General features: G+C 50.8%; 2 protein-coding genes across 3 annotated transcripts; one reads left to right on the forward strand and one right to left on the reverse strand.

Annotated features, from left to right (window-relative positions):
• Positions 1-227: 227 nt before the first annotated feature.
• On the reverse strand, positions 228-16,226 carry ATP13A1 (ATPase 13A1). The gene is made up of 26 exons (XM_074810773.1): positions 15,857-16,226; positions 15,030-15,119; positions 14,531-14,721; positions 14,104-14,176; positions 13,629-13,784; positions 13,409-13,478; positions 12,655-12,761; positions 11,898-12,027; positions 11,561-11,616; positions 10,822-10,948; positions 10,411-10,548; positions 9,810-9,930; positions 9,033-9,190; positions 8,082-8,257; positions 7,576-7,686; positions 6,869-6,994; positions 6,442-6,550; positions 5,720-5,919; positions 5,101-5,197; positions 3,942-4,123; positions 3,535-3,649; positions 3,050-3,246; positions 2,491-2,633; positions 1,833-1,944; positions 1,467-1,610; positions 228-635 (listed from the first exon to the last, which is right to left on the reverse strand). Exons 1-26 carry the CDS (start codon positions 16,205-16,207, stop codon positions 525-527), a joined length of 3,591 nt encoding a protein of 1,196 aa, XP_074666874.1. The 5' UTR covers positions 16,208-16,226; the 3' UTR covers positions 228-524.
• CHCHD5 (coiled-coil-helix-coiled-coil-helix domain containing 5) lies at positions 15,685-20,583 on the forward strand. Of its 2 annotated transcripts, none has more exons than XM_074810774.1 (4): positions 15,685-15,866; positions 16,495-16,635; positions 16,767-16,918; positions 17,595-20,583. In XM_074810774.1, the coding sequence occupies exons 1-3, from the start codon at positions 15,700-15,702 to the stop codon at positions 16,915-16,917; spliced, it is 459 nt and encodes a 152-aa protein (XP_074666875.1). In that variant the 5' UTR covers positions 15,685-15,699; the 3' UTR covers position 16,918; positions 17,595-20,583. The 2 variants fall into 2 exon arrangements, with proteins under 2 accessions (XP_074666875.1, XP_074666876.1); XM_074810775.1 differs by lacking the exon at positions 15,685-15,866 and adding an exon at positions 16,379-16,424.
• The last annotated feature ends 4,888 nt before the right edge of the window (positions 20,584-25,471 follow it).

Raw genomic sequence — 25,471 nt, forward strand, 5'->3', positions numbered from 1 at the left:
TGCAGCAGCACAATGAAGTTCTTGGCAGGGGGTGTTCTCCCACGCTTCGTCAACGCTACAACTCTTTATTCTGAGCGTAACCTCCTGCGAGGGTGTTTCTGGGGTGTAGGAACTCCCCCCTCGGCCTCACCTCTCGGGTGTTGCTGTTCTTACTCCTGCACTTGGTCCCCCTGTCTTATTAAAAACACCACAAAGCTTTCAGCCCCACAAAGGAAGTTCCAAACACCTTTCAAAATACATCGATTCTGATTTTAGTTACCAAATTCTGTAAACGTTTCCTGAAACGTGAGGGCAGTACAAAACTCCTGCCGGTTGGTGGTACGTCCTGGAAACATTAAAAAGTCAGGTCTTGTTTCACAGAGGTGATTTCCACATGTTTGGAACAAAGCTTCCCCACGCCCGTTTCGGAACGGGATCAGAGTTACTGTCAGAAGAATTAAGGATGGTTCTTGTGATGGCAGAACGCGGCGCTGGGTGCTCTCCTTCGTGTAGCGCTGCCGGGGGCGAGGACCTCGCACTCCGTTTCAGGAAGGCACTTTAAGTTTTGCACTGCCCAGCAGAAACTGAAGAACTCGGTCCACTAACAAGGCGAGGAAGAAGTCAGCCAGCAACACTTCCGTGATCACCATCTTGAACTAGGAAGAGACACACAACCCATTAGTCCCTCTCCTTCCCCTCTTCAGTCACTCTGTCCCCACCAAAAAGCCTCTTGTCGGCCTCTGCAGCAACTCCTGAACTAGACCTTGAACTTCCTTTCACAGTGTGCTGTAACAATTGCTAAATGTAAGAAAATCATGGAAGCAGAGGCTGGGTTGGGTTGGAGGGACTTTTAAAGATTATCTACCCCAATCCTGCCCCACACAGGGACCCCTTCCCCCCGCCCAGGGTGCTCACGGGGCCGGGGCATCACCCGCTGCTCTGGGCAGCCTGTGCCAGGGGCTCCCGCCCTCAGCACGGAGAATTCCTTCCTTAGATCTAGTCTAAATCTCCCCTTTTTTTAGTTTAAACCCATCCCCCTTGTCCCACGGCTCCAGGTCCAGTGGAAAAGTCTGTCCCTGTCTTCATTATAAGCCCCCTTTAAGTCCTGGGAGGCCGCTCTGAGGTCTCCCCGGAGCCTGCTCTTCTCCAGGCTGAACACCCTCAGCCCATCCTCACAGCAGAGGTGTCCATCCTCTGACCATTTTTGGGGCCTGCTCAAGCAGGTCCATGTCATAGAATCACAGAACAGTTTGGGTTGGAAGGACCTTAAAGCACATCCAGTGCCACCCCCTTGCCCCAGGCACAGCCACCTTCCACCAGCCCAGTTGCCCAAAGCCCCATCCAACCTGGCCTTGAACCCTGCCAGGGCCAGGGCAGCCCATCCTGCCTAACATTCTGCTAAAAACCTTAAGATTCCTCCAGGAGAGGCTCAGACTCTTCTCCCTGCGTGCAGAATCCAGTGGGCGTGGGAAGCGCTGCCTGCTCACCTCAGCGGGGATTTCGACCAAGCCAAACTGTTCGTTGAATTCCGGTGAAGAGCCCGTGAGAAGGCCCACGATGGCCAGGCCTGAGAGGACAATGCTCCACAGCAACGGCTTGTTCTCCCGTAGACTCTCCATGAAAGGATGGCCCTGAAACACAGCAGGAGAAACTGTGAGCAGAGGTTCCGACTAGGGGACAATTCCTGACACGCTTTGGGACACTCAGCTCAGTCCAACTTGGTGCAAAAAGAGGGAGTTTTTCCCCGCCGAGCACTGACAAAATGCAGTTTGTGATTAGAGAACATCTTGGTTGGAATTATTGCATCTTAATTACAAAACCGCCGCAGGAGATGCGACTTAAACACGGCTTGCCTTGTAGTTGATGACAAAGGTGGCCATCTGCATTGCCATTGACATGATGTAGACGGTGCTGTTCACAAGGCTGGGCTCAAACTCCTTGTACAGATCCACAAACTCCTCCTGCCTAAAAGAGAACAAAGCCGGAGATCAGCGGGGCCAACGCAGAACCACCAGGAAGGTTCAGCTGCCCTCACGCGGCCCCGCTGCCCCCACTTTATTTAAGTTTTGTTGGGCAGTAACAGTTTGTTCTCGAACAAACGTGCTTGCACAGCAGCTGCAGACGCTGCAAGCGCAGGTAATCATTGGGTTCTTTTTCACAAAAGTGGAAAAAAATCAGTTTTGGTGCGTTTTTTCTTTCTAACTTCCCACTAATCCACTTCATTGGTGTTACTTCTATCGCCCTTTTCCCTCCCAGCGTGGGGAGAGCAGACACGGGAAGCACAACGTTTCACAGACCATATTCCCACCGGTTCCATCACATCCCCGACGCGCTCCAGGTACAACTCAAGCCTGGTTTTTGGACACATCTAACACATTTAACTCCTCACGCTTGGCGTGCTCGATAAAGCATTCACAGAAAGAGCGCTGTGGCGAGGGAGGCCTCTCTCCACCCTCCTGCTCAGCAGTAACTGGGAGAAAACATTCCGGTATTGGAGGAAGAGACGCTTACTTGGAGTCGCTGCGCGCCTGGGCCCCGCGGTACAGGTACACGAGGCTGAGGAAATGCACCAGGAACTGCAGCAGCACCGTCAGCACCGTGTAGAGGTTAAAGATGTTGGGCAGTGGGCGCTCCTTGGAAAGTGTCTTCAGAGGCTGGGGGAGAAAAATCAGACATAGACTTGAGTTTTAATCAGTTTTCCAGCAGAATCCAACCACTATTTGTGTTTCTCTCAGGAAACAGCCAGAAGAATTCCACTTTGCCCGTACAGGAGACTCGCAGCTCAGCTGCTGTAACGGCCTCAACTGAACCATTTATCTGCATTATCCTTCCCACCAGCTCCTGTCACCGCACCAAGCCGCCACCCTGCCATCACAAGATGCTCCCGTACGCATGCGCTGGCCTCAGGAGCCTCCCAAACCCCGGGGAACACAAACCCCACCCCCTCCAGCACTGTGGACTGTTAACTTCTCAAAATAAACACCTTTTTGGGGGGGAGAGAGGCACTCCAGTAACCCTGATATGACTGATATCAACCAGCCGCCGTGCCAACGCATTTCCCTGCCCTCACCTTCGACCTGGAGATGAAAAGGAAGCAGCCAGCCAACAGCAGACCCTGCAGAGTTGCCTGAAAGTCACTGAACTTCACCCCTTCCAAGTAGAGGACACTCTGGCTGTAAGCAAGGATCAGGGCGTTCAGGGCGAGGATCTTGAACATTTGCAGCGTTGTCACTAGCGTGCAACGACCTTGCTTGATCACGTGGCAGACTGAGGAGCAAGAGGAAGCAGCGTTTGGAAACAAAACAAAGGTTCTGGGGCTTTGTCCCTCAGTCCTCTCCTTTTCTGAGGCAGAACAGAGGGAAGCAAACACACGCACTGCTCGTGTCCCCACCCGAGGAACCCCCGTGGGGCTGCTCCCCCAGAAGAGCTGGCAAAGCCAGGGGTGTGGGGGCACTTCTCCCCAGCCCACCCCCTCAGTTTGGGCTCCTTTCAAATCGAGATTATTACAGCACAGGGAGGTACAGAGCAGCTGCTCAGCTCCTGCCAGGCACTTACTGCACTGAATGGAGGAGAGCTTGGAGGTGAAGGGCGCCGCGATGCTGGCATCCCCCAACTTCACAACCGGTACCCGCTCCTCTTCCAAATCCTTCAGGACCTGACTGATCCGCTCCTGCAGGCAGGAAGAGAAACCTTGTTAGCACAACCCGGATCAAGGATGATCTCCCACAGCCCTGCTCCAAGGTGAGGCTGAGAAGCCTCTGTGCTCGCAGCATGAGCTCGAAGGCCGGCTGGAAAAGAAGCACTTTCTGAAACAGAACGGATTTGGGCAGAGGATAAGCAGCAGAAAAGCTGGTTATTTCCCAGTACATCCTGCCATTTCCAGTCCTCATGAATTAGCAGTAAACCAGAGGAGGAGCAAAGAGCAAGAATAAGTTAACAGGCTTTTAAATTTAGTTACCAACCCTCTGTATGGCCAGCTGTTCCTCTCTCTGGGACATGACCCTGTGCTTGGCACCACGGGAGGTGGGCTTCACGCTCCCGCTCCCCACCGCCGGCAGCGCCGGGCGCCCATCGCCGGGCCCATCGCGAGTTCTCTTCTTCCGTTCGGGCAGTCTCTCGGGAGCGTTTGCCAGCAGTGCCACTCCTGGAAGAGCGTAAAAACAGGGAAAAAGGGCTGTAAATCCCTTTGTCGGCAGAGCATTTCCCCAAAGTAGGAATCCCAATGGTATTTACACCAGGAGTCAGGCGGGCAGGCTAGTTACGCTGGGACTTCAGAGACTGCTGAAGTAAAGCTTAGAAAAAAAAATAATTAGGAAGAATCTTTCTTCCAGGAAAATGTGTTTGCAGCCAATTCCTGATGCCTGCTGGGGCGCGCACAGCGTGTATCCCACGAGCACAGAGATCCTTCTTCTTTACGTTGGTTTATGCCACCAAAGATCATATAGTGTGGCCAGCAGGGACAAGGAAGGGATCTGACCCCTGTGCTTGGCGCTGGTGAGGCCGCCCCTTGATGAGGGGGTTCAGTTTTGGGCCCCTCACCCCAAAAAGGCCATTGAATGACTCGAGTGTGGCCAGAGAAGGGCAACGGAGCTGGTGCAGGGTCTGGAGCACAGGTCTGATGGGGAGCGGCTGAGGGAACTGGGGGGGTTTAGTCTGGAGAAGAGGAGGCTGAGGGGAGACCTCATGGCCCTCTGCAACTCCCTGAAAGGAGGGTGCAGAGAGGGGGGAGGAGTCTCTTGAGCCAAGGGACCAGCGCCAGGACAAGAGGGAATGGCCTCAAGCTGCGCCAGGGCAGGGTCAGACTGGCTCTTCGGAAGGATTTCTGTCCAGAAGGGGCTGTTGGGCGTTGGAATGGGCTGCCCAGGGCAGGGGGGGAGTCCCCATCCCTGGAGGGGTTGAAGAGTCGGGTTGACCCAGCGCTGAGGGATCTGGTGGGGTTGGGAACGGTCAGGGTGAGGTTCATGGTGGGGCTGGAGGAGCTTCAAGGGCTTTTCCAACTGAGATGATTATGTGATTCTGTGAATCCCAGCCCTCAAAAACCAGGGAAACACTGGGTTTGTGTTTCGGAACACCAGCCAAACTCAGACAGGGGAACAGGCGAGAGCCCTGCTGCGGACTCACCCACATCTGCGTGTTTCAGAGCCCCGACGTCGTTGGTCCCATCCCCACACATCAGCGTGACGTAGCCCAGGCTCTTCAAAGTGGTAATGACAAACTCCTGCACAAAGAAAGGCGCCGTGAGAACTGGCGGCCGTCTGCTCTGGGCGACACGGCTCGGCCAAGTGCTTGTCTCCTGCGGGAGCTCGCTGGCATCACCCCCAGACTCCAAAAGCTTCACCTGCGGGATCTGTTTTAGAGCCAGAAGAGGCCAACGGGCTCAGGACACTTTAGAGTAACAACGTGGCACGTCCTGAGCAATAGTTCTTGCTGCCTGCCAGTGCAGGTATCAGAAGAGGCTACACCACTTTGTTGAAAACAGCTTTAGCATTAATTATGTGCTAATTTTTTTTCACAGAAAGAGTGGTGGAGTCACCATCCCTGGATCTGTTTAAGGGTTGTTTAGATGAGATGTTGGGGGGATGTGGTGTAGGGCAGAACTTTGAAGGGTAGGGCCGACGGCTGGACTCGATGACCCCAAGGGTCTTTTCCAACCTGAATGATTCTGGGATTCTGTAATTTCTACATGGCACTACGTGAGCCCTGCTAAAGATAGGGTTTATCAGCAGCTGAAATCTCTCACCTTCTGCTTCGGCACCACTCTGGCGAACACCTGGATGTGCGGAATGAGCTTCAGCAGCTGCTGCCTGTTGGCAGCCTGTAGGTGAGAGAGCCCTTCCCCAGTCACGCACAGGTCGTAGCGCTGCGTCAGCTCTCGCAAGGAGGCTGGTGAGTCTGGGAGCACGACAGCGCCAGCGATCGACTGCCACTGCCAGCTGCAGCCTGCAAAGAGAGGCACGAGCTCAACACGAGCACAGCCGAGGCGTCTGGCTCTCCGCCACGCTCCCAAACACCCAACAGACGCTGCTCCCCGTGTCTGCAGCCCCTCAGCGTTATGGGCACGAGGCTCTCGACTTCTCACAGCGACGTGCCCGCCTCCCGTCTAGGGACAGTCTTTACGTGGATCCTCCCTCCTTCCCCGCAGCCAGCGACACGGCTCCGATTCCCTGGATGGCCTCTGAACCTGCACAGCCAGGAGACCTTCAAGCTGCTGCTGTTTTTTTTTATTTTAGTGCTCAGACACCTTGGTTTCAGAGCAGAGGAATGCACGGAGCTTGCAAAGTACTCCAAGCCCGAGAAGAGAGGGACACCGAACAGCGGGTTATCTAGAAAGTGAGCCGTCCCCATTATCAGCACCAAGCAGCAGCGCTCAGAGCACGTGGCTAACTCCGATACAATGCCCTGGCAGGCCTTCGGCTGTCACCCTCCAAAACCCAGGAGAGTTTCCTGCAAGGGACCACTCACCTTTGCTCACAGGAGGCTGCAGAATGAGGGTGTGCTCTCTCTGGAGGAAGTGCAGCTCCCGGGCCACGTGGCAGGCAGTGAGAGGATTGTCTCCTGTTATCATCACTACCTGAGGAGAAAGTTAGAGGGGTCAAAAATCAGTTGTGGGGAGGCAAGAGGCACTTCGCGGCGAGTCTCCTTTACACCGAGAACGCTCCTGCCTGGCCTGGATGCCAGTGACATTCCCTGGGAGATGCAGCTTGATGCAGCACCCTGCAGAAAGGCTTTTCTCTCTGGGTCAGGGCAAATCCCACCGCAAAAATAACATCATATCCCCAAGGTCTCCCTGCTCCAACCTCGGGGAAGCCTTTGCCCTTGCTCCACAAAGGCTCTCGGTACGAAAACTCCCCACCCCAAGCACCATGGCGAGGCTGCTGCTGACGCTTACGTGGTGTGAAGCATTCTGGATCTCCCTGATGACAGATTTGGAGTCAGCTTTGAGAGGGCAGGAAACCACAATGAATCCAACAAATTTAAGATCACACTCCAAAGCTTCACGCTTCATCTCTCGCACCTGCCAAAGCAAATCAGCACACGGAGTGTTAGCTGCTGCTCTGTAGCAGCAATTCTGTTTTCCAGCGGGTGCTGCCTCACAATCAAAGCATCTCCAGAAACACAACCAGTGCTCTGAGATGCACAGAGCAACCCTGGACCATCCCCAGCTGCTCCAGAGAAGCTTCTTTGGCACAAAGCTCCACAAAACCAGCCCTGAAAAGAATTAAACGTGCCCATCTCCACGTAAAACCAGGTTCAGAGCTATGAAGTTCAGTGCTAAGCCTCTTCAGTTGTTACAAGGAAAGAATTGACCCTGCTTTACAAACAGGGAAACACAAGTTGGACTAGATGGTCTTCAAGGTCTTTTCCAAACTAGATGATTCTGTGATTCTGTGAAGTATTGAGCAATAATGCACAGAAATTCAAAGCTGGGAGCACAAAGCAGCGGCTGTGATCTTCCCAGAAGACCCAGATCATAAAAACAACACGATTACAGCAGCTTTGGGCAACCACATCCCAAAAGAGACCCCCCACTTCCCCAACCCTGCTCTGTTTCCTTTACCAGGAGCTCGATTTCAAGGCTTACGCTGACAGATGTACCTGCTGGTGAGTGAGGTGCCCCAGTTCTTTGTAGCCCAGGGCCAGCACTCTTGCCCCCTCGTGTGAAATTTCCGTGTGGACAGCATGATAGTTGCTTGGGCACTGAGACAACTAGAGAAGGTGTGGGGAAAAGCATCGTATTAACACAGTTTCAAACATAATTCAGTAGCATATTTCAGCATTTCACATGAATTATGCAGACAGGGGAAAAGAGGCACCTTTGGGAGGGTCCCTCACCATCATGGGCAAAATGAGATCCCCCAGATTTAGACCTTGGATTTAGCAACAGGGCCAGGAGTGCGTATGGTGAGATATTCAGATCTCACTGGGATTAGACTGAAACTCCCCAGTGGAGTTTGTTTCCAGGCCTGGGCTCACTGTCCCGTGTTGCAGGATGAAATCCCTACATCATTCATGTTCCAGAGTGGGCAGGGACAAGCAGAGGAGCACAGGGACGAGCACAGGGGCTAGAGAAGGCCCTTCCTCCCCTTGAGAGATGCGCTCACCATTTTGTGCAGCGTCTCTGGGGCCCCTTTCACAGCTGCAATGTAACACAGATCAGTCGAGCCGATCTTCTCGTACGACGCCAAGACAGACATTCTTTTCAGGGCACTGGCAAAATGAAAGCGCTGGTGAATTTTCAGTCCCTGAGTTTTAATACTTCTGGGGAAAACTTTCTCATCTGGAAACAAACAGATCAGGAAATCCTGAAAGGTTTCTCGGTATCAAAAGCAACATCCCGCCCTTCAGGTCCCAGAGGAACCCACAGGTCACCGAGATCATATGAATTTCCTCTCTAGATACAAGCACACAAGCTGGAAAGTCTCATGAATTAAGGGACACAACCGATCAAAACACTTCTGTGTGTTAGTGTGAACAGCTGTGCAGCAGGTTGAAGGTACATTTATAGGATATATTATCATCCCAGGTAAAAATCCAGAAACAAACCCCGCAACAGCGTGGGTTTCAGTGGGATATGTATGCAATATTTCTGGACGATTTCTACTGTAGTTACTTCTGTGTGTGAAAGACAAGAAAGCAGAGCAGAAAGCCTCTGGAGAGACTGCTCTAAAACCCACACTGTGATGTTTTCACTACCACGACCTGCACGAGTCACCCCCTGATTTTACTGCGCCGTCAGAACCAGAAGACGCCAACCGGAGCGTGGCAGCTGCAGAACGCAGCACCCGCCGTCCTGAGAACGGACTCAGCTCCTATTTGTCATCCCTCAAACGTGCAGGACAAGGATTTCCACTGCCCCAAACCAGTTCCTGGGATCACACCAGATGGAATTCACTCCTTGCAGAAAGCTGGCATGAGGCACAGGACATCTCCACAGACTAGAGAACGTCACACTCAGAACTGACAAAACCAGTCTTATCACCGTCACCCCCACAAAGAAAAAAACACTCCCCAGCTCAGGTATCAACCAGGGAGGAGCTGGAAACGAGTTTTACCTTTGGTCAGGGTCCAGTCCACAGCCGTCAGCATCGCCTTCTCCAGGGGGTCTCCCACCAGCGTCCCGTCATCCAGCTGCACAAGTGAGTGGCACGTAGCGATCGCTCGGTGGGTCTCTACAGGAATGTCAGACACGGGTGTCACTTCCTTCCCATCCCTGCAGCATAAAAAAGACTGCCCATGTTAACAGACCCGTTTGCATTATCTCAAGACAAATTCTGGAATTTTTCCCAGCCAAAAATTCCTACTCTAATACAGTAAACAGAAGAGCTTCTCATGGTGAGATCAAAGCCATAGGAAATCTGGCGCTGTCTCAACTGCAAGCGGTGCCAGAGCCCGTCGCTTCTGCCAGTCCCCCAAAGCAAACTCAGTTCAAGCAGAACGCTCGAGGTAGAGGCCTGAACTGACACATCTAAGTAACTGTAGAATCGAAGGACTCGGATGTCTCTCTGCTGCAGGATCAAGCCTCCGCGCGCACTTCGTTATGGCAGCGGAACAAGAAGGCAGGACGCTACTGCGAGGAGCAGCAGCAAAGATCTGTTACACAAAACCCCTATGCAAGAACCCCCCCAGGACAATCAAATTCCCAAATCCTGAGCCCATAGTCGTTGCCAGAGACCAATGACCCTCTCTCCTTTCACTTTTTTCACTCTCTGAATCCCTGATCATCTTCTCTTCCCCACTGGAATGGGATTGCACTCGTGCCTGAGGGGTTCCTGCAGTGCCCGAAGCCCAGACCACAGCAAAGCACATCACAAAAATCACCCAGAACCCACCTGAGCCCAGCTACTCCTCTCACTACAAGGTGGTCGCTGGTTAACGTGCCGGTTTTGTCAAAACAGCAAACTTGAACTTTGCCTGCAAAGGGGATGCGGAAGGGCTCTGTACAGTACACATCTGGAAGAGAGGGGAGGAAATTCTGTGAGCAATCAGCTACAATGAAGCCAGGACATGGTGCTCAGGGGCTTAACCACAAGACAGGAGCTATCGACACGGTGCTCTGATAGTTAATTAACCCAAAACTCCCCATTCTGAATTTCTGGGGCATTTGATACCAGAACAGCCACCGAGCAGCAGTGACGTAGTGCAACGGAGAAGTCACCGACCTCCCTAGTTCCTACAGGAACCTGCTCAGCACAGAACACCAGGAGTGTTGAGCACCCACTTCCCTCCTACACTTGATTTAGGACCCACTTCAAAGCACACAACCCCCAAGTTCTTTGGGGTTTAAATCTCCCTCATACATCAGCTCCAAACCCCACACTGTCACTGTGCAGAAACTGAGGACACTACAGAATTTTCACACTCATTTCCTCACAGTTCCAGGCACAAGAAACTAGTCCTAGTTTTGGTTTTGTGTTTAGGTTTGGTACTTACAGAGCTTGGCCAAGGCGATGAGGGAGGTGTTGACAGCCAGCGAGAGCTCGATGGGAAGTTCAGGCGGAACGACCGAAGTCAGTATTAAGGTACATTCCAGGAAGAGCTTGTAACGGTTCCTGCTGGGATCCTTCGTGCCTAGAAACGAGACAGGAGAGCTGTGTATCTCCTCATCCTCGGACTGCATGCCCCACAGAACTAAGATGAGCACCCCAAAGAAGCTCACCTACCTAGGAAGGGCTGTGGGAGGGCAAGAAAAGCATCCAGAATGCAGTGTGGGCCCCTACACTGAAACACCGGCGCAGCCCAACCCAGCTATTGTAACTCTCAGAAATTACGTCAACTGTCCTTCCCACAAGCTTTGGTACAAGTCCTGTGTAGAGACCTGGAAGAGGCAAGAAGAAATCTCACCTTCGATCCAGACGTATGCTGCAGCAGCAATGGCAAAGACCAGCAGGAACAGGATGAAAATGAAGGTCTCTAAGTTATTGGCTGTCACTCTCTTCACCCCAAAGAGGATTGTACGTAGCAATTTCCCCTGAGAAGAACAGCCTTCAGTGCAAGAAGCCATCTCTGCAGCATGCAGCAGTTTGTTAAAAATACGCATGAAACCCAATTTTAAAATGGCACTCTGGTGTCTTGGTGCCAGAGCCTGAAAATTATTCCATCTTCTGTGATCTTAATAGGCAGCAGCTTACAGTCACCCGCAATTAACTGTTAAAAGCCCCAAACTCATTGCTAAGCCGCTTAAGTTGATGATTTCTTTGAAGCAGTCTTCAATTTGCAATTGAAAAAGCTCATGTTCACATCTCCAGTCTCTACAAAGACCTTCAAATGCCCCTTCCCAACAATTATCTTTACAGAAACGGGGATAACCAGGAGCTGTAGTATACACATCGTGCGGGCAGCCACAACAGGAACCCCAAATCCTGACTCCGGGCTTCTGCATCAAACATCAGACTGCTTATCTCACACCCGGAGAAGAGACCAACCTTATTTATTCCTCTTCCAGACACACAAGTCATTCTAACGCCCTGATTTCTATTTTCCCACGGCTGTACTTCCCAAGGATTTCCCTCCAGCGAAGCGCTGAGCAACACAACCAACACCACCAACACGACAGAGGTGAGAAGTCACATTCACACCTTACCTGGGAGGTGTTGAAGCCGGTTCTCAGAGCATACGCCACACACCCGTTATCCACAGCTGCAACAGGAGCAGGAATGAAGACAATAAGCTTACTGGAAATCTTTTACAGGCTTTTCACAGACAGAAAACACTTGAAGCTACACCCTCCTCTCACTTACAAGGGGACACAGTCAACTTTAATAGAATATCACAGAAGTCTAATAATGACAGTAAATCATTAGCGACAGGGCCAAGGAGAATTAACTCAACAAATCCTCCAAAAGTCACATCGAGCTGTTTGAAATAAACCCGTGAGCGCACGACACGCCCTCGCCGAGGGCATCTGTGCAGGTACCTACGTTTCAGTCCCGTGCTGGCTTTTTGGGGCGGGATGTGCTGCACCACTTTGGTTCCCCCGAAGATGATGTGTAACCGGGAGTCGGTCTGCATGTCCAAGACGTGCTCGGGACTGAGATCCTCCACGGGCTCCTGCGGGACAACGGCCAGGTCTCAGACTCCCACCTATCAACAAGTAACCTCCAAGCGCTCCTCTCTGTTCTTAGCCCACGAGATGCTCTCAGCTTCACTTCACCCACAGGTGGCCTGCACTGAATCTAGACCTCAACACACCATTCGGCTCCCGATCAGCCTCAGTTTAGAGCCTGCCATCTGTGGAAATTCTGCTTTCAGGGGACTAGTTCACCCTTGGCACACCGAATTCAGTGAGGGAGGCTCTGCAAGCATTACTTTATCATTTTTAAGTCATCCACTGGCACAAAAAAAAAGGAAGATTCAGGCTTTTGAAGTGCTTTACACTTGTTCCTCCTCCCACCTCAACCCGGCCAAAGGAATCCAGACTGGGGAATGTGTAGGAGGGTGATGCCAGGCCCACACAGCGGAGTTCAGACCCAAAGGCTGGAGCCCTCGCCAGACAAAACAGACATTTCTGTTTCTCATTTACCAGAGACCATCAATCACTGAGAGGGAGCCGGTAACAGAGAGACCAGGTTGCCCAGGCCAGTGTTCACACAAAGAGACTAATTTGCTGCAGTGCTTCCAATGTTTTAACTTTTCCAGGTTGCAACAAAGGGACAGCAGAGGACATTTTACACAGACCTTCATCTGTGGCACAGACTCTCCGGTCAGCATGGCTTCATCCACAATACACCTTCCACGTAACAGCAGCACATCACACGGCACTAGATTTTCATGAGGAGATCGGCCTGTAATTAATACATTAAACCTGAGAAGCTCCTCAAAGGCAGGAGTGACTATTCTGTGGCTATTTTCTGGCACCCAGCTCTCCTTCAGTTTGGCTGAGGTACAGGAGACTCCTAAAGCTTCAAACCGACTGTGGGGTGCCAAGCCCAGCCCAGCACATACCCACTCAGCACTGCTGAGAACTAAAGGGTTTGAAGGTTATTAGGTCTCTACTGAGACCAGGAAAGTTTAAAATCAAGTCACTCAGTTCTTATTGCCATTCAGGCTTCAAAGAGTGGCACCACATCCTGGGGTAATACAACCTTAAAAAGGAGAGCAGGGTTGAAAAGAGGTATCTGCCCTTCCCCCTTCCATTCTAGGAAGATATTGTCAGGAGGAAGGGAACTCTTTGTCTTCATAATCTGAAGAATCTGAGGGCAATTTATTTAAGTATTTAGCTTTCCTCCAGACAGCTATCAGGTCCAAGAGATCCAGGCCAAGATTAATCTCTTGGACCCTTGAATTGTGACAAAGGCAGATCAAAGTCCTCAAAAGCACCCAACCAAAACCGTGAGATTTTTAGGTCTAATTCTCACTGCACAACTTAACGGACCGGAAGGAATCTGATTTTAAACAAGCTTTTGATTACAACCATCACGCAAGTCATTACCAATGGAAACGATATCCCCTGGAATAATCTCATCACTGGAAATGGGGCGCCACTTGCGGTTTCTGTAAACCTGTAGAATAAAAAAAACAACACTTTGAGAAGCCCTGCATGTGCCAGAAAAGGATCAGAGAAAAAGGATGGGAAAAAGGAACAAGACCAGGTCAACTAAAGAACAGCTACATCGAAAACTTCATGCGCAACTCTCTCTGGTTCCGATTACCTGGATCATATATGGCTTGTTCCCCATTTTTCGAATCTCCGACATGTTCCTCATTTGCTGCTGGACCAGAGAAGCTTCAAACGCGACCAACATGGAGAGGGTGAAAACACTGTAATACCAGTATTCATCCAGGCACCACAAACCCACACAGAACACCTGTGAGGAGAACATGACAGCAACGTCGTTCTCATCTCCCTTGAAAAACAAAAGCCTTCAAGTTCTAGGAATTATGATTTTTTAAAGCTAACTTGGTACACTTTTAATTGTAGGAAGTCAGAAAAACAGAAAATCACAGTAAGTCTTTAGAGAGAGGCAGGGTCACTCCCAGAAGTAAAATCAATACTACAGTGTAAGAACAGCACCTACTCCTGATTTCAGAAAGCTGCTTTGTGGCTCTCAAGCCAGGACTGTAAGGAATTCTGTCATTTATTAACAGGGAGAAGTATTTACAGCTCTTTTCCTTTGTTCATTTTACCTGAAAGACGAAGAATGGAGCTGTAGCTCTTTCTTTAAAGAGTTCCAAGAACTCTGGTACCACCATCTCAGCCCTGGGAAAGAAATGAATCCTTATGAACCTCAACATTCCAGATTCTCAGCAAAAGCCCAACCCAAAAGCCACCTGCAGCCTCTGGTGTCAGATCAGGCTGTACTCCAGAATGTCCACATACTCTCTCCCTCTTTTCAATCCCTTTGTTACACTTAATTTCTTAAATGCAATTTATTTCCATCTGTAGCCCACCCTGGAGAAAACCCCTTGGTCCAATACTGTTCCCTGTCTTTAAAGGAATTTGAATCAAGTGCCACGAGTAATTGAAATGTAAAAAACAGGACTAGGACTGTGGTTCAACACTGTTGTTCCTGACACACTTCAGCAGAGAGAGACCTGCACCTGGAAAACTTACTTGTTTGTACCGTATTTCTTCTCAGCAGCTCGGATATCTTTGTCCTCCTGATAGCCTCGGGCATTCTGGTAGTAACAAAGGGGATGTTCCACTGGAAAAGCTACAGGAAGAAACTGTTTCTTGCCATCTATCTCATATGAGTATTTGATTTTTTGAAACTCAAAGGAAAGAGCCTCCTGCCCATCCTCACCCTGCAGAGAGGGGGATAAAAAACAATCAACTAAATACATGCCAAAGGCTTCACTCCACACATAATGTAGCTTGAAGAAGGAAAGAAACCCCAGCCCCTTATATCTCTAGCTATTGTACGATTCTGCTTGTGGTAAACACCCCAGGAAACACCATGCCACCTTTAACATCCCCATTTTTGACCGACCACAGCTGATTTTTCCCTAATTATTTAAGTTAAAAGCTAATAAACTGCAGGCTGACAGCACGATGTGGCAGCTCCCTGGCACATGACAAATGCCAGTTCTGCTCCCGACAGCCGTATCCTTACCTGGTCTCTGTGGAGTGGCACCAATTCTACTGATCCGTTATTTGGGGTTGGCACAACTTTAGCCAATGTGGCTTTCTTAGGACAAGGTTCCTGAAACACAAACAAGATACACTAAGTAACGCGGATCACAGACCCTGAATTTCGTAAGTCGGGAGAAATCCTTGCTGGATCGCTCTAAAACACGTGGAAGGTGCGGCCAGGTGCTTTTGTGGAGTCGTTGTGAGAATCAAAGACATTCCAATTATCACAATCCAGCCCCTAAATCCTACCCTGCCACCAAAGAAAGTATATTCAGTACCACACTTGCAGTTAAGATATATATATATACCTGTCAGTAAGACACAGTTACAACAGTGACTGCAAAAGTGGCAACCGGCTGGTCCATTATCAAAAGACAAATGATCGACACTAGCAAAGGCGGTTGGCCCCCACCCTGAACTCATCCCAGGCTGTCTCCCTGCACACACATGGCTGGGCTCCCCACCACTGCTTCAGGGCTGGGGCCTGCCGGATGCACACACCTCTCCTTCCCCACTGCCAGCAGCCACTGCCCAAGCCCAGCTAAAGGGCAACGAGTTTCCGCGCAAAGCGCCTCCTCGCGCCCCTCACCCTCTCCCTCATCGCGCCCGCAAAGCTTCCTGACGTGGCTGATGCGGCTCTGCCACGTCGCATGAAACACCCACACCCAGGAAACCGAACGCCCCCGCGCCTTCACACGACAGGAGAGCCCGCGGGGAGCGGCGGGAGCCTCCCCGCGCTGCTCGGGGCAGCACCGGAGGACGCTCCAGCGCAGGCGGCTCTGCGGTACCGGCAGCCTCGGGACTCACCCGGACGCAGGTGAGGGCACAGTGAGCGTGCACCGACCACAGCCCCGAGAGCGCCGTCAGCAGATGGACGACACCGATGGCGGCGAGAGCCAACAACGCGGCCTCGGGGGGCGCGGGGCCCGGGCCCGCTCTTGAGCCCTCCTCCTCCGACGTTGTCGTTGCCGCCGCCGCTGCCGCCGCCTCCCCCCATGCCGCCCACACGCGCGGTCCCCACAGCCACAACCAGGCCGGGTAGAGTCCCGCCACGAAGGGCAGCATGGTGCCGTGGAGGAGCCGCGGCCGCCGGCGGTAAAGCGTCACCGACGAGACCAGCTCGTCCACGGGACCCGGAGCCGGACCGGCCGCCGCCATCTTCTGAGAAACCGCAACTCCCCACTTCCGCTTCCGGCGGGGGCGACGCGCACCTGCGCAGTGACACCGCGAGCGCCGCGTTTGGCAGCTGCGCATGCGCCGGGTGCGGCTCGACGCGTGCGCACAGCGGCCTGAGCGTGGTCACGCACGCGCACAGCGGCCCAGCGGCGGCCGCGCACGCGCACAGCGGCGGCTCCGGCAGCGGCGGCGGCGGCATGTGAGTGGGGGGCGGCGGGGCACCGGGCCGCTCTGTCCCCCCCCGTGTTAACCCCGCCGTCTCCCCGCAGGCAGGCGGCCCTGGAGATCACGGCACGTTACTGCCGCAGCGAGATGGAGCAGTACGGGCGGTGCGTGGCCGCCAGCCCGGCCTCCTGGCAGCGCGACTGTCACGGCCTCCGCCTCAGCATGTCCCGCTGCGCCGCCGCGCAGTGAGTGCGGGAGGGGCGGGATGGGGCCGGGGCCGGGGCTGGGCCTACCGGGTTGGATCTGAGGCCGGTTGGGCCTGGCGGGCTCGGGCCGTGCGGCTCCCGGGAGCTGAGGGCCCGGTGTTGTCTCGCAGCCCGATCGTGCAGCAGATCCGCCGGGACTGCGCGGAGCCATTTGCCGCCTTCGAGCAGTGCCTGAAGGAGAACCAGGCCTCCGTCGTGAACTGCAGCGACCACGTCAACGCCTTCCTGCTCTGCGCTGACCAGGTGAAGCTTTCCACGTGAGGTGAGTGTTGGGCTGCAGAGGGGTCGCTTTCCCTCCAGACCTGCGGTCCGGAGCCCTCCCACTCACAGCCACTCCCCACGTCTGCTTGGTGAAACAGCTGGAGTGGAATAGCGCACCCCAGAATACACATAAACCTATATTTTTCTCCCACCCACCTTCCCTTCCTGTCTCAGAAAACTACACAGCACAGCCAGGAAGTTTCTCTAAGCTAAAAGTGCGGTAATTCGTTGGCGTGGATTGTCGGGGGCTGTAAGTGATGTGTGTGTGGCCACTACGGGTGTGAATGCAACAGCACATTTCTCCAAATGGGTTGGTCATTCTCAGTGTCAGGCCAAGCCGATACCCTGTGGCAAAAGGCTGTGGGAGGAAAGCAATCCTGCTGAGGTAAAGTCATGATTTTTGTCCAAATGTATTAACCTGGTCATCGGTTTTGTACAGAAATATATACAGAATGGATATATTGGGGTAGGTCAGCTTGCAGCGCTCTGCTAAAGACCTTATAAACATCTGTGGAGCAACGTTCAAGTAAATAACATGTTACTAAGCACATAGAAATCACCTGAATGTGACAAGTACTCCCATGACTTGATGTGGTAATCTGCTGTACATCATAACCAGGGTGCTGCATACACATGGAGCCTCCCTGATGCTTATATTTGTGCTGTTTTTTTCATAGGGGAGCCTTGGAATTAAAATTCATCTCGAGGAGCAAATGAAAAGTCTCTCTGGAGTATCGTTCCAACGCTTGGTTGGGTTGGTTTTTCCCCTCTGAAAAACGAAGCGCAGCCCTGCGATGTGGTTTTCTCAGCCCTGGTCACGCTACGCTTGTCCCCAGCAGACAGCTGAACTCTGACCGGGATGTCAGAGCGTTCCTGATCCATCAGCGCTCATGTGCTGATAACGCTGGGTTTTGTCTGCTGAGTTATCTCTAAAAACTTTATAAAGTAAATAAACTACAGAGCTGTGTTGAAGCGACACCAAAGGATCAGCAGCAACCTGCAGATGTGCTTGAATAGGAACCGAAAGCTAAAATCAGCCCTTACCTCTTTTTCTGCAGTCTGTATTCTTTGACGGCTCCTTTGATAATTAAGCACAATATTTTCTTTCATCCCAATAAAAAAAAAAATCAACACCACTTTTCAAGATCCAAAGCCAGCTCTGGCTTTTCCCACTGATGATGGAAGCTGCTCTCTGAGCTGGACCGACTACAGGGACATTTCTTTGACTGTGAAGGTCAGCTTGACCCACTTGAAAACATCCTGTGCAGCTCCCAACTTTGGGGGTGCTGTGAGGGGTTGTCGCCCCGGGCCTTCTGCTGGTTTAGAACAGCAGAGGGAGTCTTCCCACCGGCAGAGACGGCAGAACTGCGGATTTCAGAGCACTGACTGCTCTACCGACAGCGCAACAGGGATCTGCCAGTGCAAGGAGAGGGCACCTTTTGTTCTTACACAGGGGAACAAAGAGCCCAGCTCTAAGGAGAGGTTGTTTCTGGGCTGTAACTAGTGGGGAAAAAAATTAATACAGGGAACAGTAGATGGTCTTATGAGGAGTGGGATTGAGACCCAGGGTCATGAGGCGTGAGCACGTCTGCGGAGAGCAAGTCTTGGGGCGCTGTGAGCTGGGGCTCTTGGGTCTACTCCAGTGTGCCGTGTCTGAAAATCACTGTAGGTCTGTTTAATTGGGCCTGAGAATCTCTCCCAGCAAAAGTTTACACCTTGGAAAGTCCTTTGGGGTACTCGAGAGCAGGTTTGAGGAAGGAGAAATGAGCTGCTACAACCTAATTAGACAAACGCAGCTTCAGAGCAGCAGCTTTGCTGCTGTCCGGAGCAGGAACTTGGTCTTCCAGAAGAGTTACAGGGAACCATAAACCAAAATTTTCCCGAAGTGCGCAGGGAGCAGGTGACATGCAGAAACTATTGTGTACGGCGCCAGCAGAGGCTTTGTCTGAAAGTACAGCCCAGCTTTGCTGGGTTTGTGAGGGCTTTTTTGTACCTCTAAGAGAGGGTGAGGCATGGACTGGGAAACTTGGCTTTGCCCTGGTTCCCAGGGGTTCATACCCCCTTCCTGGGACACATTAATCCTCATTCGTGTTTCAGCCAGGCGTAAGTCCAAGCGTTCGCCTTTGAGCCTGTGGTGGTTGGCAGACATCACTTGGCATTTTCCAGTTGGGCAGAGTTTAACTCCTTTGGGGAGAGGGACAGCAGATTTAAGTTGAGCTGTTCCAGCATCAAGCAGAGCCCAGATCAGAAAGCTGGCTGGCGGCGTTGCTGTCTGTCTCACAGAGGTGGCTGCCTTTCAGCAGTGAGGGGGAGATGGGACGATGCTGGGCTCATGTCTGAAAACATGCACATACGCTTGCAGAAAACTCCTTGTTTCCTTTTATCGAATGCCGTGCATTTGAAACGCAAAGAGCCGTTTTATCTTCTGGCAGAAAAGTTGGGAGAAAAAGGTGACGGTAGCTTTGCTTCAAAGTGAATTTAGAGAGGGGGCAAGTGCTACCAGAAAAGGAGGAGAAATCTATTTTTAGTGAGTCTTTGGAGTTTTATTTATCCCAGGCAGCACCCCATTAGTCAGAAGTGTCTGTGGTGTGAATAGCTTTATTAAGGATGCCGTTACACGGGAGCGAAGGTGCTTTACATGTTGTTGACATTGTATTGAAATGTCAGCCTGTCAGCAGAAAAGCCATTTTTCATTACGTTTAAGGTGCGCTGGGCCCCCTCTTAAGCCCAGTTATGCCTCCTCCTTCTCAGGAGCCAGAGCCACTCTATTATTACTTGCTCTAACGCGTTAACCACTGAGCTGCCGGGCACTTGGTGCTGTCACCGATGAGCCAAACTCCCACGGGGGTCAGTTCGCTGGTTACTGTGGAGAGGGGGAAGAGGAAGGTGCTGCCCCATCCTGTTTCTGTGTGCAGTCGAGGAGAGAAGTGCTTTCTGAGAAAATACTAGGCAGCTGCAAGTTTTATTCTGAATAAAGAATGCACATCTTTCACTGCATGTGTGATGTAAATGGAAAATAACTTCATGTAGCTGAGAGTGGCGGAACCTTCCCATGGAGGGAAGTGTAATGGTGATGGTCACTACCTGAAATTGTTGCCTTCCTCAGTTTACCAGCTCCCTTGGGGAAGTTTCTATGTTAAATCAACTTGTAGCCCTGGCAGATTTGGCAAATTGCTTTGTGAAAAGTGAAAGGAATACCAGTAATTCTCTTTTCTTCAACTGGACGTGCTAGAAGAAGCCAGGGAGTATTCTCTTGCTTTCCTCTTAGCCTTGAAGGAATCTGTAGCTAAATGTGCATGATTAATCAGTTTAATTCTCATTTAGGCAGAGGGGCCTAACACCTCTTTAAGTGAGAAGCCTGGAGCAGTTTTGCAGCTCTTTCTCCTCTTCTTTTGAACTGCATGGGCTACCTGCTCTTGCTGGAATCAGATCGGGGTGGTGGTTATTTCTGTATCGCTGTAATACACGGGGCCAGCACGTGTCCCTGCAAGTGTCATGAAAAGCTGTTCTCTCCAAATGCAGCTGTTGGGTTTTTGGTCCTGTCACTGGAAACATTTAGTAATAAAAGCTAAAAGAAGCATGGCTTCTTCCAGTATCTTTCACAAGGTGTAAACTGGCAAGGGAGACCTGTGAAAACTTGCGAATTAAACAAGATTTAGGAACCCAGCAAGCGTTCTCTTCATTTCGTGTACCACAGGATTGTGATTCCGCCTTGCACCTCTTGGTTTGATTAGGACGGGCTCATGGAAGCAAGTGCAGGAAGCCGTTAGGACAGTTACCAGCATAAAGCTGAACAAGGGGAAAAAGTCCTCAGGCAGTCAATCAAACTGGTAGGTTCAGCTTGATCTCCGAAGGCTGCAAAGAGACTCAGCTAAATTAATGCCAAGTGGCTGCAATCAATAAGTGAATAAGCCTGTATTTCCCAGAGTGGGAGACTCAGGGGAAAAAAAAAAATATTTAGAGCAGGATTTGGATAGGTTGTTCCTCTCGCATCCTCCCAAACACAAACCAGAGCAGAAATAAACACTAAAGTCCTGCAGTACCAAGGAGAAGAACCCAAAGGAGTGTTCTAAGATGGGTGAGAGCTGGTAAGAAAGCAGGGTCAGACCTGGGTAGGCATTCTTGCTTCGGGGCTGATTAATGCAAAGGATCCTTCATTCACACAAGTCCTTCTGTGTCACTATAGTCCTTCTGTTTCTTGTCTTCTGGCATGGGCTCTGCCATTCTCTACTTGGTTTCCATCTCCTGGTTGTGTGTTTTATCCACTTTTAATTATTCTCGACCCTTGTTTACAGGCCAATGTGCATTTTGGCTGGTAGTCAAGCAAACTGGATGTCAGGTTTTTTCTGTTTTAACCTACCCCCTGTTTCTGTGTGGCCTTGGAAGCTACTTGTGACATGTTCTATGTCTGTTTACTCACCTCTGAAATAAATAACACCTACTGGGCTGGGGAATAATGAGGGATAATTAATTAATTAATGCATGCAAGGAGTTCTGAGGTCCTTAACTAAGAGAAAGCCAAGGATCATTAGGTTGGTTAATCCTCTGCTTTGTTTTTCCTCCATTTCTTTTTGGTTTAGATCTCTCAGAATGTGAAGTAAAGTGTGTTGGGACTTTTTTCAGCCTGTTGCTTTAACTCCTGTTGATGTCACTTTTCCTTTCAAGTGGAACTTTAAAACCAATAAGGTAAATTACACATGATCCTAGAATGAGGAACTAACAAAAACATCTCTTTAATTTTTCATCCAGAAAATATTCTCGTTTTACACTCTGCTTCTCTTACTTAAAGGAACCATAAATCAGTGTGTTCCTTTGGTGTTTGCAGTCACAGGGAGAGATTTAGTGCTGCTGGCAGGCCCGGGTCTGAAATGGGCAACTGTCGAGGGCAGAGAGCTCTGTGGAGCCACATTCCATTCACACACACATTTGCTTTACTTGGCTGTCATCCAGATGATTTTTTGAGTCACTCAGGAGCACGAGGGAAATTGTGTGGGCAGAGGGGAGCGTTTTTCATCTCGTGGTCAGTCTGTCACCTCGACTGGCTTTTATTCACCTTTATTTTCCTGTCTGCAAAGACAGGGGAGAAACACATCGGGGCGTTTCGGAGAGCAGTGGGCATTCCCAAACCCTCCTCAGCAAACACGTTGGTGTGTCTCAGCCGAGGATCTGCACCTCCCTGCTTGATGAGAGCAATTGTTCTCTCTCTTGGCCATGCAGAGCAAAAAGGGAAAGCCAAAATTGTGGGTGTTACCCCAGGTGTGTGTGATTCTATTCTTCACTCTGCCGCAGAGCGAGCTTCGCCTCTTTCTGCTGTTTCCTCTCAAGTACACGTTTCCCAAGTCCTACGATAGCCGTGAGACTTAATTCACGGGTGTCCATAGGTGCTTTGGGGTGCACATTGATACCCCTCGGTTGCCAGAGGGTCAGATCCCTTCTGCATATGTACACGAAGCTACTTCTGCCTCTTCCCAGTTGCTGCTCGCCGGCACTGCTGCCGCTGTCACCCCGAGCCTCTTGTCACTGCAAGACAACTTCCAGCGGTGAGATGTGGTTGGGAGTAAATTCACCTGCAGTCACCGAGCTCTGATAAAGAACAGGTACCTGCTAAGCTCTTGGTGCTAAAAGCAGTTCTGTCCTTTGGTAAGAGAAGCAGCAGGACTTGCTGGGCCAGCCTGAGAGCTTCTGGGCTCTCAGCTACGGTGCTGGTGTCCACCTTCCTGATTTCTGCTCATTTCAGGCAGAATCTGGACTCGAAATTGGAGAGCACTTACAACCTAGCAGGTAGCCGTTTCTCTCCTTAGCTATAGGGTGTGGATCTCATCACTGGCTCTTGTACTGGAACTCTCTTGTCACCATCAGGCTCCTTTGCATCAGTAGCTCCCGGTCTAGCGTAGCTCTTTCGCCATATTTATTTATTCACGCTGGGATTCCAGTTCTGCTTGCAACTAACCATGACTACAGCGTGTGCTGACTCCGTTAGGGGACGAACAGCTGCCAGCGCTGCTGCTCCTTTGCTCCAGGATACCCAGTTCCTGGGAAAGGTAACGGACGGGCCATCCTCCTGAGAAGCCCAGGCCAACCTTTGTGGGTCTGCAGGGAGCCAGCAGCCTGCTCGTGCGGGCAGTTTGTCTGACCGTGCTGAGGCAAGCTTCAGATTTCCACTTACAGTTTGCTTTTTTTTTTTTTTTTTTTTTATTTTCAAACGTACATGCAAAAAAACATCGGCACATCACAGCACTAGATCACAAGGAAGAGAGGGTGGGGTTTCAGTGGGTGAAGCTGGCTCTGGTATTTGGGAGAAACATCGATTTGCACATAGTTCACTGTAACATTCTCTTAAAACTTAATCTAAACTGAGACTGTTTCTAGTGCAAGAGCCTCTAAAAGTAACATACAGCTTTAGGAGTTTTTCTGCTTCGTTTCTTAGGGGCGGATGACCACACAACAAAGGTGGAAGTCACCCAACTGCAGCAGCTTGGTCTAGAACTTGTCTATCCTGGCAAAGATACGTCATAAATAGCTGTTTCTGCGAAAGGCTCCCCCTTCCCTCATAAAAAATGTCAAAGTGTCTGTAAACTATGTACACGGCTGCCTTCTGGGGAGGGACACCCATACTGAGAGCAAAGGCAAGTCCAGCGACCAAACCTGGCACTGGAAACGCAACGGGAAGGGACTGCACATCAGCACGTGTCACGTTCACACAGCTTTATTGAAGGTGAAGCAACGGCGGAGCCATCTAAGGGCTGTGGTTCTGTTACACGTCGTTCTTTATGTCAGTTCTCTGTAAGTAGTCGAGAAGGTGAAAAGGTCCTGATAAAAAGCAAAATGCATCAGGACTGCATCTCCTTTCATCCCCAAATCCTGCATTTTTTAGTTCCTGGGAATCTTCCTCCATAACTGCAGACAACAAAAATTAACCTTTTCTTATTTTTTTTTCTCATTTGAGAGGCTACACACCTTTAAAATCAGACCGACAAGCCTGTGGAGGCTTAGAAGTAAAACACCACCTACAGACACATCAGTCAGCCAGGTTCTCGGGTTGCACCGCTAGACTCACAACTCTGGAGATCCAAGATTTAAAAATAAGTCATTATTTCCTTTTGGAGTTGTCCGCCAGTTGTTCCGTTCAAATAGACGAGGGAAGGTTAGTTCTGGAGGACCGTATTCCTTCAGCAAGCAGGCTCGTGGGAAAACCTGACCTTTCCAGGAACACCGGCTATCCTTCATGTATATAAAGAATGAAATCCCAGACTTGGGTCCTAGGCAGGAGAATAAAGAATTTCCCTTTGGTAATAATTCAGACTTTCATTCTCTGCTCTCTCTTTCTTGCCCTTTGTGTGGGTACACACGTTGGTGCCCACCTGCTTCTCATAACTCGCCTCGTGGCGTGATGATGGATGGAGAAAACGAATTATTCCTTTCCATCCGCAGCGGAGACGTGCTTTTCTCTTGGCTGAGTTCTGATACCACCCCCGGGTTCCCTCAAAGGGAAAACCGAGCGAGGCCTCTTGGAGTTAAGTGGCTCGGCACGGCCACGTCGCGGGACGATGCAACCCGGTTTCTTTCTCTCGTTGCTCGTTGGAGGGAAGTGAGGTGCCAGGATGCCCTGAGCAAACTGCGAGCGCAGTCGGGGTGGGACATCCCTCTGTGGACAGACCTGCAGGGGAAGGGCTCTCTAGCGGGAATATTTTTAGAGTAGAATTGTTTCACCTTGCTGTTTTAAAAAAGAAACCAACAGAAATTAGTGTGGCTGGCAGCTGTCATTTTGTGAAAGTCTTTGTCCATAAAGGGAGTAAAACTGCTCTTTTAGAGACAGACAGACATAAAGGCGATAGGGAACTCACTGTGGGGGTGTTAAACTTCTCTTGGCATCCTGGGACATGACAGAGGATAAATATTCTGTTTTCTTGTAGCAGATACCCGAGCATAGCCGTTCCAATCAGGAGCCAAACTACTGTGCATTCCTGAAATGTCAAACGTTAAAAAACTGTCCTGGGCCAACTGATTGATGACCACGTAGAAAATCTCTGCAGCACCAGTGGCATTCTTTAGAGGTGCCTCTGGGCCTTGGATTTTACTGTTGAAAATTAACCTTGTCCCATGAAGTCTGCATCTGGATTGGGAAATGAGGCAAATCAGCACAGCGAGAGCTGAGCTGCAACCAAGACTTCAATAAACTGAGTTCTTGTGGGAAGGGCATCTCCTGCTTCAAGGGGCAGCTCTGGGTAGCTTGGCCAGTCTTTGTTTGCAGGACATAATGCTCAAAAGCTTAAACACTGGACAAACTGCTAAAGTTACAGCTAAACAACGTCATACCATCGATCTACTCGTGGCTAGGAAAAAGGAGAGAGGCGATCCAAAGTCCTTCAGGCTGTGGAAGGTCTCCATGAGTTAGTGCTTATATGTGTGGCGGACCTCGTTGCCTCCTCCGTTGTGCAGTGCTCAAGGAAAGTCTCTGAAGGTCTCAGTCTTGTTTCTTCTCCCTCGCCCTCATTCTGAATTTGAAGCAGCATCCATCCGAGATACTTGTGAAGAGTCAGGAGCTTTTCTATGG

The sequence above is a fragment of the Strix aluco genome, chromosome 38 (assembly GCF_031877795.1).
Source record: "Strix aluco isolate bStrAlu1 chromosome 38, bStrAlu1.hap1, whole genome shotgun sequence".
Taxonomy (NCBI): Eukaryota; Metazoa; Chordata; class Aves; order Strigiformes; family Strigidae; genus Strix; species Strix aluco.